The sequence below is a fragment of the Mytilus edulis genome, chromosome 9 (assembly GCF_963676685.1).
Source record: "Mytilus edulis chromosome 9, xbMytEdul2.2, whole genome shotgun sequence".
Taxonomy (NCBI): domain Eukaryota; kingdom Metazoa; phylum Mollusca; class Bivalvia; order Mytilida; family Mytilidae; genus Mytilus; species Mytilus edulis.
The window spans coordinates 56,223,960-56,242,932 of record NC_092352.1 but is presented as its reverse complement, the minus strand read 5'-3'; the positions used below and the strand labels follow the sequence as shown (position 1 = coordinate 56,242,932).

Genomic DNA, 18,973 nt, shown 5'->3' with positions numbered 1-18,973 from the left:
ATTTTTTTTAAATTTTAAACACTAGAAATTATGCAAATTCCATAATTAAAAATAGTTCCAAGTTAAAAAAAATAGTTATTTGTGGAGCAACATCCACTTATCTCTGCAGTGAAGTATACACAATTCAATCCTCCATGACATGTTTTGACCTAGAACATCAGAGGAACTTTAGAATTCTAAAAAACATTAATCAGGAAGCATTGTTGATCTCAGAAGAAGTAAAAAATCATCAATTGTATGTATAAAAAGTTCTTGTCATTATTCACGGAAATTACCTTAAATTATCTTCTGTCTGTTAGCTGTCTTCTAACAAAATATTTTTCCCATATAAAAACGATTTTTATGTGTTTAAAATATATTTTAAGGGCCACTGGTATTTTTTTGTTTCAATGTCTTCAAGACATTTACATTTTTTTTCAAGACGTCTTGGATAAGAGGATACAATTTTTGAAGTTGCAAAAATGTCTTGAAGATATATGTCTTAAGACATATATTCCATGTCTCAAGACACATCTTAAAAGGTTTCATGTCTTAAGATGTATGCTCTATGTCTCAAGACATAAGGTGTATGTCTCAAGACTGTCTCGAGACGTCTTAAGACAATGAGGTTCATTTGCTATGTAATGATCGACACAAAGAAGTTTAGTTAGATAATAGTGGAACAGTTAATTTCTTTTTCGACGCGATCATCTTTAAATTTGTAAATAACTCCAGTTTAAATACATTCTAGATAAATATGAATGATGTTAAATCAAAGATTTATTTGAGAATTTAAATATACTCCCCAGGGAAATTAATCCCAATAAAGGTTAAACTAACCACATAACCTTCAATGAATAATAAATATAAATGAGGAGATGTGGTACCCTAGCTGGTCAATGAGGCAACTGTCCGCCAGATTTCATATGAAGATGATGTAAGCAATTATATCAAGACAACTGTAAGAATATTTTGATATCTTATAAATTAAGGATCATCCGAATACTTGTCGACAGGGTTCTTGAACGTACAATGAAGCTTAAACAAAATGTTAGTGATTTGTCTTGTTGAACCCATTAGGTTATGTTATCGATTTTTGACATTTTGCTATGCCATCCTTTTCCTTCATACAAAAAATACACAATGGGAAATACACAGTGCAGTACTTAAGAATTGAATGCTTTATTTTGTAACGTCATTGGGGTGTAAAAGCGTTGACCGAAGTACATTTTGTATAAAGCGCGGAAGCGGAAGCGCTTTATTATAATAATGTGCGCACGGTCAACGCTTTTACAACTCTATGAAATTACAAAAAGAAGAATTCAATACTTATAATTATAATTTTTAGCTAGGAAGTGAAAAAACATTTTTAGCAAGTTTTTATCTAATTTACCTGTGCACTTTATTGTGGAACATCGTGTCATCATGAATGATAAATTTTATTATGTAATGAAGTTGCTTAAGGAATAACGCGAGATTGCAGTGTAGCCAATCAGAATAACGTATGACAATGAAACATACATCTAATGTAATTATTGAAGCGTAAAAATGTGTTTAATTCTGAAAAAAACCCATGTGTGATACTCTGTACATTAGATTTAACAGCAGATGTTAAACACCACACTGCATGTCATTACAAAAGTGCAGCCTTTTATAGTTGACTATGCGGTAACGGCTTTGCTCATTGTTGAAATTAAACTCATCATAGATACCAGGACTTAATTTAGTATATACGTCATACGCGCGTTTCGTCTACAAAAGACTCATCAGTGACGCTCGAATCCAAAAAAGTTAAACAGGCTAAATAAAGTACGAAGTTGAGGAGCATTGAGAACTTAAATTCCTAAAAGGTTTGCCAAATACAGCTAAGGTAATCTATGCCTGAGGTATAAAAGCCTCAGTATTTCAAAAAATTCAAAAATTTGTAAACATTAAATTTATAAATACAACCATATCAATGACAATTCATGTCAGCACAAAAAGTGCTAACTACTGGGCTTGTGATACCCTCGGGGAAATAAATCTCCACCAGCAGTGGCATCGACCCAGTGGTTGTAAATAAACTCATCATAGATACCAGGACTAAATTAAGTATATACGCCATACGCGCATTTCGTCTACAGAAGACTCATCAGTGACGCTAAAGGCCGTACGGTGACCTATAGTTGTTAATTTCTGTGTCAGTTTTGGTCTCTTGTGGAGAGTTGTCGCAGTGGCAATCATACCACATCTTCTTGTTGTATATGTATAATTAAATTAGAAAACATTATTTTTACTCCGGGGTCATCAGTAAACATTTCATTAATTAATAACCCCGTGGGAAGAAACCGGAAATACTTTAAGTAAGAGCAAACATAACATTGAAATGCATGCCTGTTTGCTTTTTCTTTGGATACTTTCAAAATTCAATATCAATCAAAATGCTGAGAACAGATTATACTCTCTTTAAAGATATTAATTTAGCAGTGGATAATACCTGGAAATTAGTTATTGACTGGAGATTCAGCAAAGATAAATATCAATTAATCAGTATTCAAAATCTTAAATATAATATCACGAATTTTTCCCGTATAAAACCTCAATGTTCTAGGGAAAAATATGATAGACTAAATTAAAGTAAGCATTAAAAATACATTAAAAACAAATGAGCATAACAATATATTACTCTCAGACAGTTTTTATTGTAGTTTTAGAAGAAAAGATCATTATAACTGTCTTTCATTTATACCTATAGCGAAACACAAGTGCATCGAATGAGGCATTTTACAATTTTGTTTTGAGTGATAATGTGTATTTAGAAGACACAAGTGAAGAAAAAACAAATTTAAATTATTAGCACTTTGACTTTAAACCAACTTTTCTGTTTAATGATGAACAATCTCTTTTTTTTTTTTTTTAATGAATTTGCTTGAAGGAACTTTAGCTTCAGACCAATTTTTATGCCATTTAAAGCTGTTCATGTTTTCTCTTGGGTATACTTAAAACGACTAATGTTGACGTAATATAAATATGAGAAGACGTGAAATACATTGTAATTTTGCATTTGAGCAACAACTTACCAAAAGATTTGAATACAAGGAGTTAAACAACTGCATGTTATCATACAGCATTCAACAATGAGTGAAAGAAAAACCGCATTGTAAGCCATGAAAGTAAGGATGTAAACAACTACATGGAACATAAGGCTTCCAACAAAAATTAAATCTAGAATGTATCAAAAGTTTATACAATTACCCTTTCATTGGTCATTGTTGGATATATAATTCATATTAATGATTTTGTCCTTGAATGATTTAGAATTGATTTTGGATATTTGATCATATCTGTTGAATTTATTAATAAAAGTTTTAGACTTGGGGCTATGTACAGTTTGATACATTATATGCCATTTTCATATTGTTATCGACCGTTACCACCATGACCTTTTAATAACATACCGTTCGCTTAAATGTATCGTTGGGTTGCTGTCAATGAAGTATACATCAATTTAATTTAAATAGCATCAACGTATTATAATCATGCAGAGGTTAGGTTCCTTGGTCCGATTGCATTTAACAAAGGCAACACTATTTTGAGTCATACTTTCCGCACATTGACAAAGACACTTCCTTTTCAGGTTGAAGCAGTCATTAAAAATGTGGCGATTGTTAATTGTGTCAGCTGTGATTATATCCTGTAAACCCTTCAAGATAGGTAAGCTGTCTGAAATCTAAAGACGTTTATGGAATGAATTGAATTACATATATAAGTTTTAAATCTCTATGATTGATTGTTTACAAGATTGCAGTTGTTTGGTTTTAGTTTGTTACCCCGATTTTGTTTTTTGTCCATGGATTTATGAGTTTTGAACAGCGGTATACTACTGTTGCCTTTATTGGTCCTTTTACTTTTTAGACAAGAACTGTAAGCTTTGTTAAAGGAAACCTGAACAAATGTTTGGACGCAAATAAAAATAACTATGATTTATTATGCGGTATTATCACCTCGTACACGATCATGAAATTTATGAGTTTTGTTTTGCTTGTTTTGAAACAAAAATATTTAGTTGATGCACATAAGACAGTCATGCGACTGAAAACTAGAAAAATACTTAATTTAGAAGGGGTCCGTGTGTTGTTTTTTTTTTAAAAGCTGGCAATGCATTGTATTGTTCCATTATTGACACACTTTCGGAGACTTACTGAAAAGTTCGCATCTTTATTTGTTTCCAACATTCTGTTACAGCGATATCAATTGAAACACTTCATTAAAACATACCCTACTCCCTTTTTGACGCAATTTTTACTTATTTATAGGAGTTCTTGTTGACACAGACTGGATTGATGATAACCTGTCTGCTTTTGATGGCGTCTCATCAGGAATAGAATACATCACATATATAATTCCAGGAAATAATGCATTGAAAATTACTAACAAAGGTATACTATTTCTACAGAGAAATCAAATGGTATAAGGTTAATTTAAATAAGGAGAACAGTTAGACAGATAAATTAAATATTTTTAACGTATTTTATTTTTTAAAGTAAAGCTGAATCCAATTTCGTCCTAACCGTGGAAATCTTTGTAAAAAATGTAAAATAATAATGCACAAAGAATGTACTGTTTCAAGTAGGAAAACTCAAAATACAGCTTCTGACGTTCTTGTTCTACCAGAGCACTAGAAAGCCATTTCAAAATACGCACAAACTGTCATAGTAAGATAACCTTTCTGCTTTGCCTTTAGTTATTCCGTCTAGCTAATTTTCCTTATTGGTATTTTATTACTCTCTCTCGGTAATATTGGTTTGATAACTTATGATGACTTAAGTCATTCCGTCCAGCTCCTCTTTTGAGCTTTACATTACGTTTTTTTTCTCTTGGTAATGTCAGTTTGATTATTTATTTTTTATCGACCATTTACTTTGAATTTAAAGGTATATTTGATATACCAACATAAGGCCACATCAGAAGCTGAGATAAAAGCTGCAAAAAGAGAGTGACATTAGAAAATATTCTAATATTATGATACTTTACACTTTGTGTTTCAGTTTGTGAACTTCTCAGTCAAGGATATGGTGGATTCATTTCATTTCTTGGATGCTTCAGTGCATTGTCTGTAGAGTTCCAAGCCAAGTCGAGAAAGATTCCTCATATTATGTACACTAGAAAACCATGCTTTCTCGGTGATCAGCCAGAAACATTCCAAATAATTCCAAATTGCAAAGAAGTAAACAAAGCTTTATCAAACATAGTTTCGAGGCTTAGTTGGTTGGATGTATTCATTATACACGACAAGTCATTGGGTAATTTGAATATATATATATCTCTCACTAAAAGACAGGCGAAAGATACCAGAGGGACAAGGAAACTCGTCGATCAACAACGCCCTGGTAAAAATAGAAAAAAGACAAACAGACAATTCATGGTACACAAAACACAACATAAAACTGAAGACATAGCAACAATAACCTCACCAAGAACTGGGGATGATCTCATCAACCTTTCTTTATATTTTAAGTAAAGATATGTTTAATATGATAATGATCAGGATAAATTCTTCAAAGATACCAGGCTTATAATTTGGTACGCCAGACTTACACAGCTCTTTTCTTATAGGACAATTTTATATTTTCCCTCAAACAAATGATCATAACACCAAGAATTTGGTCAACAAGGTTTAGCAATTTGCAATAGGAATATCATTTAGTTATATTGAACTGTAAAGATGAAACAAAAACTGAATGTATCTATATAAAATTACACAAATTATTGCATTAATCTAGAATCTAGATGTCTCCAAGATCTAGTTGCACGTTTTTCAAGGATTGCGGTTAGGTCAAGAATGCTGAGTACGTCGACTTTATCAAACCAGCAGATTGTCACAACAACAAAGTCCCACAATCCCAGTATTATTGTTGTGTTTGTAGACGAAGAAAGGGTGGAAGATATTTTAATCGAAGTTAGTAAAACTACATAGTCACATGTAAACAAAAATATATCTTTTTTTTGTGTGCAATCGCTGCTTTTGGATTGTATTTGTTTTTCTTTTTTTCTGAATATGATTGTTCAATTTATGGCTTCGCTCACTACAAAAAAAAAATTAAAATCACAAAAATGCTGAACTCCAAGGAAAATTCCAAACGGAAAGACCCTAATCAAATGTCAAAATCAAAAGATCAAACACAGCAAACGAATGGATAACAACTGTCATATTCCTGAAAATGTATACGTCACATAGGAAGAAGTTATATGAAGTCTTTAACCAAAAAACCATGTTACAGGTGTAAGCACTGAAAACGAGTCCACGTTAAGAGCAAGACCGGTATGACCATTTTTTGAAATAATTATTTTACTCTGATGATAAAATATTTAAAAAGTAGCTTAAACATATTGATTTTCGAATTTGAAAGACTACAAATAAAATGCGGATTTTTAAAAAACAACAATTAAATTAAAAAAATTTCACCGTGCTATATTTGTGTTTAGGCAGAAGCACAGGGGATACTGACCCCAAAGAAATCCTGGATATTTATATTACCTGATATAAGACTACCACAGTCAATAAATATTACCTCTCAAGATTCCAGAGTACTTTTCTTACGTCAATATCACATGAAGCTGAATATGGAAAACGAGAAATGTCTGTCTGATTTACCAGACAATTCAACGGTACTGAATAACAAAAATAAAATAAGAGGATTTCGATGGGGGGTTCTTCTTTGCAACATCCTTTATTTTAAGGCAATTTTTCTCTATTTTTGTTATTTTTCATTGCCATTTATTCTCTATTCATTATATTTCTGCACCCTATTTTTTATGTTCTTTTTTTCTGTTTTCTCTCTTTTTATAGATTTTTCTGCACTGTTTTTTTTTTGTCAAATCAAAACCCGTTTTATTTATATTTCAGAACCTCATTATTCCCTTAACATTATTTTATTTTGTCAAATGTACCCTCTTTTGTGAATCCCCATCCAGATCCTCGTGGCACCTGTTATTAAAAGGTTATGTTGAACTTCAATGCCTAATGTGTACGTAACACTAAAATCAACAAGTAATAAAAAACAACATATTTATCAAATATTGAACAATACCGAATTTTATTGCTTCAAAATACCAATTAAGATATTAAAAAGGTATACTTCTGGGAACATATCAAAGAAAATAATCAAACTATCTGATATTACTTCCTTTGATTTTATCATGCCAAGAACGTAATTTATATCGTTTTGTTGTCAATCTCATTCAGAAACAGTTCATTTGTCATTTTTCTACTTAACTTACAGATATCATGCGTGAGTTATCTTTAATTTCATGTAGAAAAGCTTACATACGATTAATACTAAACAACATATAAATATACAAGTTGAATGTACAAGTATTAAACACAGCGGGGTAACAGATGTTTCGGACAGCCACTTCGTGTTTGGTGATACTCTTTGTTATGACATCATCGACTCAGCACGAGCATTTTCGCCAATGTCTTATAACAAAAAAGGATATACTTCAGCCTATATCGCGTGCAACTTCTTCTTGTTTTCTATGACTTATATTCAACTTTAGACCGTTATGATTACAAATCCCAATGGCAGTTTTTGTAAATCACGATATTTTTCCCATAATTCGATCAAACAGTATGTAAATATCAAATTGGACATCAGAGAAAACATACTTTATGAGACACAATACCTTTCAATTGATGGCAAACGACGTTAAATACTACAGTCGGATAAGAAGAAAGTGACATAACCATGAAGGAATTCCTTTAATCATGTTAAGGGCACATTCAACCTTCATATCAGATTTGACAGTTTTTCGTTGAATAACACAAGAAGTACACTTATTCTTTATCCATTTCCATGCTTTGAAGGAGACAAAAGTTACAATGTTTCAACTTCAATTATTGTTTTAAATTTAGTTTGATGCTTTTTAATTTTTTTTAGAATGTTTATCAAATAATATTTCAGATAATCACTGAAATTCTAAAGGATGGTAAAACAGTATATAAGAAAGCAATAGAAAACATTTTAGCTGTTTCTCCGAGTTTTTCATTCAAACCATTTGATTGCAGAAATCAAACACGCATTATGCCAGCTGGTGACGAATTGATTACAGAAATGAAAAAGGTATTATCTGTTACACGGTCGGATTAATTGTAGAAAGTTTCCTAACGATATAATATGAAATATAGAATAGAAAAACCTGATTACCAGTTTTAGAACTTATCTCAACCAATGTTTAATTTTCTATGAAAATGTTAGTATAATAAAAGCGTTAACAAAAAGTCTCGAAAGTAAATGTTATAACAGAAAAGTAGATATATAGCTGAATAATTCGACATCATGAAATCCGTATTGATGTTAACTTCAATTCAACCTGTAAGCTAGAGGTGGTTTGATGAGCTAGTAACAGGAAAAAAATATCAACATTGAAAGTTAAACAAGGGTTGAAAATTTGATTCACTGATTCAATCTGCAAAATTTTATTCTTTTACAGATCAAAACGATAATTAACATATTGTTTAAATCTTTAATATCATTTCAAACATACCTAGAAAAATCAAATTGCACGAGTTCGCCATCTATTTATATATATGTTTATGTTTAGAACGGGTTATATAAACGTCAGCATTCGTTGGAAGGTCACCTCGATGGTAAATTAGATGGCGCATAGACTAAAAAACACCAGAAATGCTTATACATAATTTCGAGTTTATGCATCGTAAATTGTTAAATAAAGGCAACAGTAGTATACCGCTGTTCAAACTCATAAATCCATGGACAAAAAACAAAATCGGGGTAACAAACTAAAACTGAGGGAAACGCATAAATATAAGAGGAGAACAAACTTTTTATAATTTGAATATACGTGTTACATGTTATAATGATATTGAGAATGAAATGTTTCAGGAATAATAATGGACGCCCTACAAATGTCAATGCAGGGAGACAAAATGAACAAATCTGTTTCGTATTATTAGTGTAAACTATTTTAGATAATTAATATTCGCGCCATAACTTTACAACTGTCATCTTCGGTTTAAAAAAAAGTAATGTTAGTCATGGTGATGGTAAATTGAACATTGTTTGACTCTATCTTAGAAAATACATCCGAAAATACAATAACCGGTTACGTTCGGTCTTTCTCATCTCAGAGAAAAAACTTCCGTGCAGTTTATTGATAGTTGTTATTGAGAAACTTGTTTTAAAAGGATCAAAGTAAAAAAGAAAAATAGAATATTTTACTGATTGATTGAAGTTTTAATTTAGAAAATAACAAAGACAAATAGACAATTGAATAAGATCTTATCAAAGTTATTGCTGTGACTGAATAGACAATTGAATAAGATCTTATCAAAGTTATTGCTGTGAACGTGATAGATGTGACCTTAATGACCTTTTAATATTATACGTCAACACGAATAGAAATAGAGAACATGTGACCCAAATAAAATTAAAAAATACACCGGCAGTATCAGAAAATGATTCAGTTGTCAAAACTTCCGATTATTTTTCAATTAAAGGCGATGAAAGGATGTTATATGCTATCATTTGATTGAAAAGAGTTCTTACGTTTACAAGTCATATGACGCGAGTTCTTAGTGATTTCAATGTTGCTGAATTTATTCAAACAATGCGGGCAAAAGTACTTTAGTAAAAAGTATACTGTCCACGAGTTATTTACATGTAGAACAAATGAACAAAGTAATATAGACAAAAAGATGTGTTAACGTTGATTGTTTATCAACAACTTTGGCTGCAACCCTCAATCAAAGCAATCACGATATAGGAAACACAAGCCCTCAAATATCGTATCAACAGGGAAATATATTATGCACATACAAAAGTATCTTGTGGTAACGAAAAACCTGACTAGATAATTGACAAGTTGTACACAGATTATGTTGAACTCTTTTTAAAAGACTACAGGCCACGATATATCAAAGGCACACAACTGTCAAAAAAGAAGAACGAAAAATAATTGTCTCTTTGTCTAACTCTTTTGTATAGAGTTTCATATGTGAAACTGAATTATCCGAAATCTAGAAAAGGACAATCACGAAAATGAAAATGAAAATGCATTTTATTCACCAAAGTATGCTAGGATATATGAAAATCTTTGGATATTTTTTTTGTTTAAGAATACTGAATAAATCGACAGAACACATGGAATTAAAATTGAAATTTTGTAAACAGTTCCCCAAATTCTTTACATTTAATACACAAAGAATAAATATAAAAAAGAAGATGTGGTTTGGTTGCCAATGAGACAACTCTCCACAAGAGACCAAAATGACACAGAAATTAACAACTATAGGTCACCGTACGGCCTTCAACAATGAGCAAAGCCCATACCGCATAGTCAGCTATAAAAGGCCCCGAAATGACAATGTTAAACAATTCAAACGAGAAAACTAACGGCCTTATTTATATAAAAAAAATGGGCGAAAAATAAATATGTTACACATAAACAAAGGACACCACTGAATTACAGGCTCCTGACTTGGGACAGACACACAGATACATAATGTGTGTGTGTGTGTGTGTGTCTGTGGAAAGGGGGGGGGGGGTTAAACATGTTAGCGGGATCCCAACCAAAGTACAGTACTAATCTTACCTTTTAATTCGTTTTCTTTTTTCTTTCTATTTTTCACTTAATAGATAAACTTAAAAGGTCTAACAGGTAATTTAAATTGGGATCAACATGGTTATCTATCGGAAGCTGAACTTCAACTCTGCAGTATAAAAGGTGGTACAGATTCTTTACACCATATGGGAAAATGGACAACAGAAAATAGTCTTCAACTGAAAGATGATGTATTGTTTGGGAACGAGTTTACAAATTTTGGCGGGAAAACCTTGACAGTTGCAACTTTGCAGGTCAAACGTTTTGATTCTTCATTATATATCTTATATTATTATGTTTTTTAATTTCTAAATCTCGTTTGAAAATAGTTGTTTGATACAAGCTCGAAATCAATTTAATTTAAGCAAGTGTAAATACTTTTTTTCTTCCCAATCTATTTATTGTCACAATAGTTTTATATAAAAAATGAATGAACTAATTTTCATGACAATTATTAACTATTTGTACTAGAAAAAAATGTCGTCCATATGTAAACTGATGACATTAAAGATTATCAGAAACAAACGTACAACATCATGCAAGACAGTAAATGAATGATTAAAGAGAAGTTATCAGCAACTTAGTTGATGTATATTCGTTTCCAGGACACTGGGTGTGATTTAATTGAAGAGAACTAGTCGTTTTGTAAGGATATCAAGGTAGTTAGGTTGACTTTTCCCTGAATATTTATATCTCACAGTGTCGGAAACCAACATTTGTTTAAATCGACTGGAAGTTTATTACAATCTATAGAGTCTAAATTATATGAATTTAAAATTCACAATAATTTATACATGTATTAATACAAACATTTGTTTTCAGCTTTAAGTACTGTTTTTTTTTACGATAATGTTGATATACCATGATAAATTTTACTGTTTTTGTGTAAAAGATATAATAAACGTCATTTTAATTTTTTTTATAATTGATTCTCAACCATGTTCAGGTTAGGGTCTCCTTTAGTCTTCCTTTCTAGTTTATCAGTACATTTTAAAACATTTGGCTTCGAACATTACTGATCATAAATTTATTGTTAAAATGTGCACACGATGCATGAAAAGTGGTACCGGGATTGTTATTAAAGACAACACATTAAACAAACTTTCTACTTCCAAAAAAAAAATCGTTCAAGTTAAGATTAGCCTCCTTTACGTTTTCAAATTATTTCTTCGAAATTTGAGAAATTTGAGAAATTGCTGTTTTAAGTCATATAATGCAAACAGTTATAAATTGGTCATATTCTGATTTTGAAACACGCTATATAAATATAAAAAAAAATACTAAACTCCGATGAAAATTCCAAAAGGAACGTTGCTAATCAAATGGCAAAATCAAAAGCTATATATTACTACTACATGTTGAACAAAAATGAATACACCTGTAAGTGTATAGGGGAAAACGGTAGTATAACATTTTCCCAGCATTAGGTTGACCTTTTGTGTACCCAATGCAGGTGAAGGAAGTCAAATTAGGAGCGCTGTGATTGGATATAAGGGTACAATATATTTTTTTTAATTATCTATGAATAACAGCAGTGTGTAAATTTACAATATAAATTTTAAAACCTATTGAAATATTTTCTAGAGAATTATTCGAAAAGGCTTCCAAAATTTCAAAAATTTGTTGTAAAATAACGGTGGGCATGGATAACATAAACAAGCTCCGCTGGAAATTGGTCATGATACTATTTGGCTTTAATTTTTAAAATAGATTAATAAAGTACTAACACCACACATAACTGTTTTATCCAGGTTTTTATTATAAAAAGTGGTAAATTTAGGAATTGTTAGTATTGTCGCCTATGGCAGAATAAATAGTACCGTTTTCCCTTTAAGTAAATACTGATGGATTTAGTTTTGATGGCAAATACATTCAGGTTGAACTGGTGCTCCCTACTTCATATTGTTTTTCATTGATATATTTGGATATAATTACAGGTAGAACCATTCATTTACATCGAAACTAACAACAACGTGACGACATACAAAGGTTTCTGTTTTGATATATTGAATGAGATGGCAAAGCGTTTTAATTTTAGGTAAGTTTGAATAAATAGTATACGGCAACCTTTTGACCGGTTATGTGAAAAAAATGAACAAGATGCACAAATGCCTATGAAACTTCCTCTTACTTTTTTTCTAACAGTTGTTTGCATGTCCGTAATACAATAAATTTAAATATTAAAATCTTGAGCAACCAATGACAGGTTTTAATCAATAACAAATATCTTCACTTCAAATGTTTTAAAGATTAGATAAAATTTCTATCTATAAACAAATTACTGTCTTAAATTTAAGAGTATGAAAAAAGGAAATCACAAAAATACTGAACTCCGAGGAAAATTTAAAATGGAATGTCCCTATGTCAAATGGCAAAATCAAAAGCTCAAACACACAAACGAATGGATAGCAACTGTCATATTCTCTATAATTTATTCATATTCTGTATATTTTTTTCTGCTGTTCCAAATGATATAGTTATAAAGTAGTTCAGCCCTCGGATGGACAATATGGTGGTCCTAAAGAAGATGGAGCATGGACCGGAATGGTGGGCATGATCATGCGAGGAGTAGGTTTTTTTGTATATGACAAACATCCTCTTATAGTTCGATTTTATCCCGCGGTTGTAGTTTGTAACTCGGATCATTTCTTTGAATCGATTTTAGACTTTTGAATAGCGGAATACTACTGTTGCCTTTATATATTTTTATTTAATATATACATAAAAAAAGTTAAATATTCAATTTGACAACTGTTCACTATATGCCAAGTATCAACAAATTTCACCGTTAGGTCATCAACATGAGCAAAACCAGTTTTGCATGGCAGACAGTATATAATTAATAAATATAAATGTTTTACAAATTATACGGGAAAACAAACGGACTGGATAATTTACAAACAACAAACGACATACAAATAGGATATCTAGCAAAAACGACAACCATTCAATATCAGTGTATAGGGGTTTGCAGACAGTAAGATTTTAAATAGGCACCTACAAAATGTTGAGGGGGTTAAGGTGGTACCTAACACTACAGGGAGATAACTCTGTAAAATCAGCATAACGTTTTAATGACATTGTGTTCATAAGGGAATATTAAGCTTCTCAATGATCAAAATAAGTGTTTGTCAAACTGCTATATAACCAGTGTAATTTTTCTGATTAAACGGTTGGTTCAATTTTTTTGAAATTCTTATATTTTTGTCAAAGGGTCAAAGTAAATACTTTGTCAAAATTTTAAGAAAATTAAACGAGCCAAATTAATTTTAATTAAAGTGTTAGGTACCACCTTAAATGCATGTAAATATTATTTAAAAAGGACTTTTAAAGGCCATTCGTTGATCTATAATTGTTATCGTTTTATACCTTGTGACTTGCATGGATAGTTCTCTTATTGGCACTCATACCACATCTTCCAATTTATATTGATAAAATGGTTATTTCGTACTAAATGATTCCAAGTTTGAAATGCAAACTTGAACTGTATTCTTATTGTGCAAATACAAAATAAACTGTTTTCTATGAACGGACATCGATTTTAACACTTGTAGTTAGTGTCTGAGATCCCCCGGTAAAAACAATAAAAATAAACTCTTTACTCAGTAAAATGAGTTTCCGTCAAAACTAATTCGTCTACGAGCTGATCGAAAAACCATATGAATTTCATTTGCAGGAAATAGACATTGCAGCTGCCCCTTTTACTATCACCAGTATAAGGGAATCCGTCATTGATTTTACTGTTCCAATAATGGAGGATGGTGTGGGAATCTTAACCAAGAAAGTCACCGAGGAACCTTATAAATTGTTTAAAACACTAAAGCCTTTCACGCTTAAAGTTTGGGGTGCCATTGGAATGGTGATAATTGTTGTCGGCATCTTCTTGTATATTGTTAATCGACTCAGTCCTTACACTGTCGATGGTCAAGACCTTATGGTGGACACAGCTCATGAGCAAAAGAAATTAAAAGAAAACATGTGGTTAATCTATGGATCCTTTCTCGAACAAGGTAGATGTTTACATAACATAAATGCAAAAATGTTTTATACGTCTTATTTGGTTTTTTTTCTATACCGATTTCACTTCACTACCTTATTACTTACATTTAAACCTATTTTAAGATACCACTTAATGATGTTTGCTGCTCAGTTTAAAAATAAATAACTTTCCATAAAACTAGCAAAAAAAAAAAGAAAAAAAGGGGTTAATGTGCTTGTTTTCGAGATATTAGCCATTGGAATTTTGGCTGGAAAATGTTCTCTCTTGACTTTCATAGCTTAATCATTGCCCAGTTAAAGTTCTCAAAAACTATTAAAAATAAATAAGATTTTATAAGACTTTAACAAATGGCTTATAATTATACATGTAAAAGATTTATAAAAAGAAAAATGAGGTTTCATGGGCATTTTTTTTTTAAGGCATTCAAATGAATAAAACCAGAGGATTTCGAAAATCTGACAAAAAATCCAAAACATGACAAGCAAACTTCATTAAGGGAGAACAAAAAAGTGTTTTCTTAAGACAGGTTGTCTTCTAAAACAGGTTCAATTGTATATGAAATGTACAACAGAGGGATCTAAAGTTGATGGTCTTTTAACAGATGTTCTTGCTTAATACATGTGGTCTCTTAAGCAGGTTTAACTGTATATTGTTTCCATAAATAAAAGATTAAGATACAAATGAATTGTGGATATCATATGATAGTTGTCTATTGATGAGTACCATGCACATGTTGTCCCTCAGATGTCGTCGCTGCGTTACCATCGAAATGACGTATATCCTACTTCTCCTTTTAATCAAAATTAAGGAGCGAGAAACGCCACTATATGATATAAACCCCTTGCAAATTTTATTTTACATACTTTCTTCGTTACAGAAATTAAGACTATTCAGCACCTTTCGAAGTATTGTAATATCAAGAACACGATATTAACTTGTTTTTATTTATAAAAAAAATAACAAATTATAATCAAATAACGATTAGAAGTTGTAACAACATATAAAAGATATTTTTTCATTAGCTGTAGATCCACGTCCAAGTGCTACTTCTGGAAGAGTTATGTTAGGATTTTGGTGGGTTTTTACCATATTGATGTTAGCAAGCTATACAGCAAACCTTGCGGCCTACTTGACAGTCAGTATTACTGTGCAGCCGATTAACAGCTTGTCGGAACTCATTGCGCAAGATAAAATAAAACCTTTGGTGAAGACTGGAACTAGCCTTCATACGCTTTTTCAAGTAAATACTATTTTTCATTAGTTAAATGAAAAGACGGGGAAGGTATAAAATTGTATATTACTACTTAAAGAATGCCGATACTATAACTTGTCTAAGAAAGTGTCTTTAAAACGCATACAAGACTACTCAAGATCAAAGAATAGCATTAGAACAAACAATAAAGTGATGCATTGAGCATATGGTGATCCACTTACTGTTTTAGTATAGAAAATATAAAAATTCGGTAGACATTTTAACTGAAAAAAATAGCAGCCGATGCTTTTTTTCCCTGGTTATTATATTGATAATCAAAAACTAGTTTAACGACGCACTGGAAGTCTCATATGGTTAAATTACCGTAAAAAAACCGTAAACATACTTTATTCCAAACATAAAATAAATGTGAAAAATTACATTTAAACAACAGGCCTCGACTATTAACTGCCATTACTTCGAAATGTATCACAATTTTAATGACTTTAATAACTAAATATGACTGCTGTGAATAATTATGTTTATGATGACATAGTCATCAGCCCAAACTACTTTGAGATTACTTTATTTATAGAATTCCAATGAGTAACAGTTTTAAGAATTGAAATGGCAGTAAAAAAATAAACATTTAAACATTATTTCAGAGATAATTTTATTTTAAACTTATGTGTACATCTTTCCTCCGAATTTCTTAGGATGTTTGCTTGACAAATAAAAGCAGCTATGGTTTATTTAATCATTACATCCCATCAGCACTTTTTGAAAAAAAACAAGCTCTAAGTCAAAAGTAAAATTACAAAAATACCAAATTCAAAACGGAACATATATAGCGTTTTATAATGCTCTTTATCATTGTTAAGCCTTCAACATAGAGCAAAGATCATACATCACTGCACGTTCAATGGCTATGATTACTTTCAGACAGCTTCATCTGGCGTATACACACAAGTATGGGAGAAAATGTCTACGATGCCGTACGTTACAAGTCGTGCAACTGCTGTAGAACTGGCAAGGACTGGGGAATACGCTTTTATGACGGACATAAGTCAGTTAGAGTTCATTCAGTTACAAGACTGTGAAGCTTTCGCTTTAGCTGCGGAAGTTTTTAACCAAGCTGGATTGGGGTTTGTCATGCCAGAAAACGCACCGTACAAGGAAGCTTTCAATCTGAAGTAATAAAACTCAAATTTATTTTCATTTTCAGCTCTTTTCCTTTTTTTTACAATCAGCATGCATGATCTGTAGACTGTAGATGTCTTTTGTTTTCTAAATTAAATGTGCAAAACTGGTTTTATACCAGAATTATTTAATTTAACTGACGGAATGGTATCTATCAAATTTTATGTAATCGTCCACAGATTTACAATGACATGCTGGGAAAATTATCACATTAAGCCTTCGATGAGTTGTAAATATGTAATTTATTTTAAACTGTAACAATGCACATACAAACGTGAACAAAAATAGAAACCTAATGAATCCTGCAATATCTATTTGATAATTAAGATGTTAAAATAAAAAAATCATCAAAGATATCATCTGATAATTAGTTATGTCTAACGCGCATGTCTTCTATTTAAGACTTATCAGTGACTCTCAAAACAGTTGGATTGCTAAATAACGAAGTTGGAGCTTAAAAAAAGAACAATTCAAAACCTTGTGCTAAATACGACTTGAAAAATTCTATTTCTGTTAATCAGTTAAATAAAATGTAATACGAAGAAGTGAATTTACAGTCACGAAGATAATAAAGCATAGTAATGATCGCATACAATGTACTTTGCTTGAAACGTTATCTATGCAACCAAAAATATATAAACCGCAACAAAGACAAGACATTTTTAATAAAACACATGTTTAAATAGTAAATTGTATTTTTAAATTTTTCAGCATAATGAAAATGCATGAGGCTGGAATGACAGAGCGCTGGAAAGATAAATGGTGGCCAAAGATAAATACTTGTTCTACAGTATCTCGCACTGGTGGAGCCAATCCTCTTGGGATGGATAGCATTGCTGGAGTGTTTTTAGTATATGTCAGTATTGTTGGATTGGCTATAATTACATTTCTTCTAAATCTGTTCTGGCAAACGTATATCTTTAAAAGATACAAAACTTACTTGGCGCCAATCAAGAATCAAATGTGGGGAAGGTCCATGAAATATAGAGAGACTACAGACATAAAGAACAAGTGCCATAAGCAGTAAAAATTCTAATTCTATGTTACGCATTTAACGGGAAACTGACAATACATAATAGAATCGATTGATTCTCTATCTTTATTAGATATGTTTGTATTTGTGTTTGCCTGACCTATATGAATGCATTTTGCAAATAAAGCTATTATTAATAAAGAGACATCTTCATTGATTACGTATTTAATATTTGAAATTGGAACTATACCCAACATAACTCTTTTTTCGCGTTTTCTACAATTGCTCTAGACATTATTGGCAAAAGAGACAAATATCCACCAGAGACCAAGTGATGTAGTTGATCAGGTTTTATTAAATCCTCTTTACATTTCTAATATGTATCAATTTAGACACATTCTGTTTTGTTAAGCTTTGGATTGGCCGATTTCTCATTTTCTAATAGTGTTATCTCGTGTTCGAATGATGGGTTCAATTTCAGAACTATTTTGCAATAATCCAGGAATGACCCTCTTTGTCATGGCTGCATTCTGTGATATGTATTAATTTTCACTACTTTTGGATTTGTCCTAAAATAATTTCATAGATCTTGAGTTCAACCATTTTAATGGTACACCTTGGTAATTTTCCTGTTGAAGTTTTGTTATTTTGGAGTCATATGGTTCTTGGCTTTTGAGTTTGTTCAGTTGTCACAACTTTAAATTATGGGTCATTAATATATACAAGGTATTTTTATTGGCCTGATGAAGCAGCTTGGGTAGTAAAATCACAAAAATACTGAACTCCGAGGAAAATCAAAACGGAAATCCGCAATCAAATGGCATAATCGATCAAACGAATGAAAAACAACTGTTATATTCCTGACTTTGTACAGGCATGTAGAAAATGGTGGAATAAACCTAATTTTATAGCTAGCTAAACCTCTCACCTGTATGATAGTCGCATCAAAATCCATTATATTTACAACGATTTGTGAACAAAACAAACAGACATAACGGGTAAAAATGTAAAATGGAAGGGTACAGCA

At 31.3% G+C, this 18,973-nt stretch overlaps 1 protein-coding gene across 1 annotated transcript; it reads left to right on the top strand.

Moving 5' to 3' along the window:
- Positions 1 to 13,067: 13,067 nt before the first annotated feature.
- Positions 13,068 to 18,000, top strand: LOC139490064 (glutamate receptor 2-like). The gene is made up of 5 exons (XM_071276915.1): positions 13,068 to 13,149; positions 14,258 to 14,591; positions 15,604 to 15,821; positions 16,716 to 16,966; positions 17,685 to 18,000. The coding sequence occupies exons 1-5, from the start codon at positions 13,126 to 13,128 to the stop codon at positions 17,998 to 18,000; spliced, it is 1,143 nt and encodes a 380-aa protein (XP_071133016.1). The 5' UTR covers positions 13,068 to 13,125.
- Positions 18,001 to 18,973: the final 973 nt, after the last annotated feature.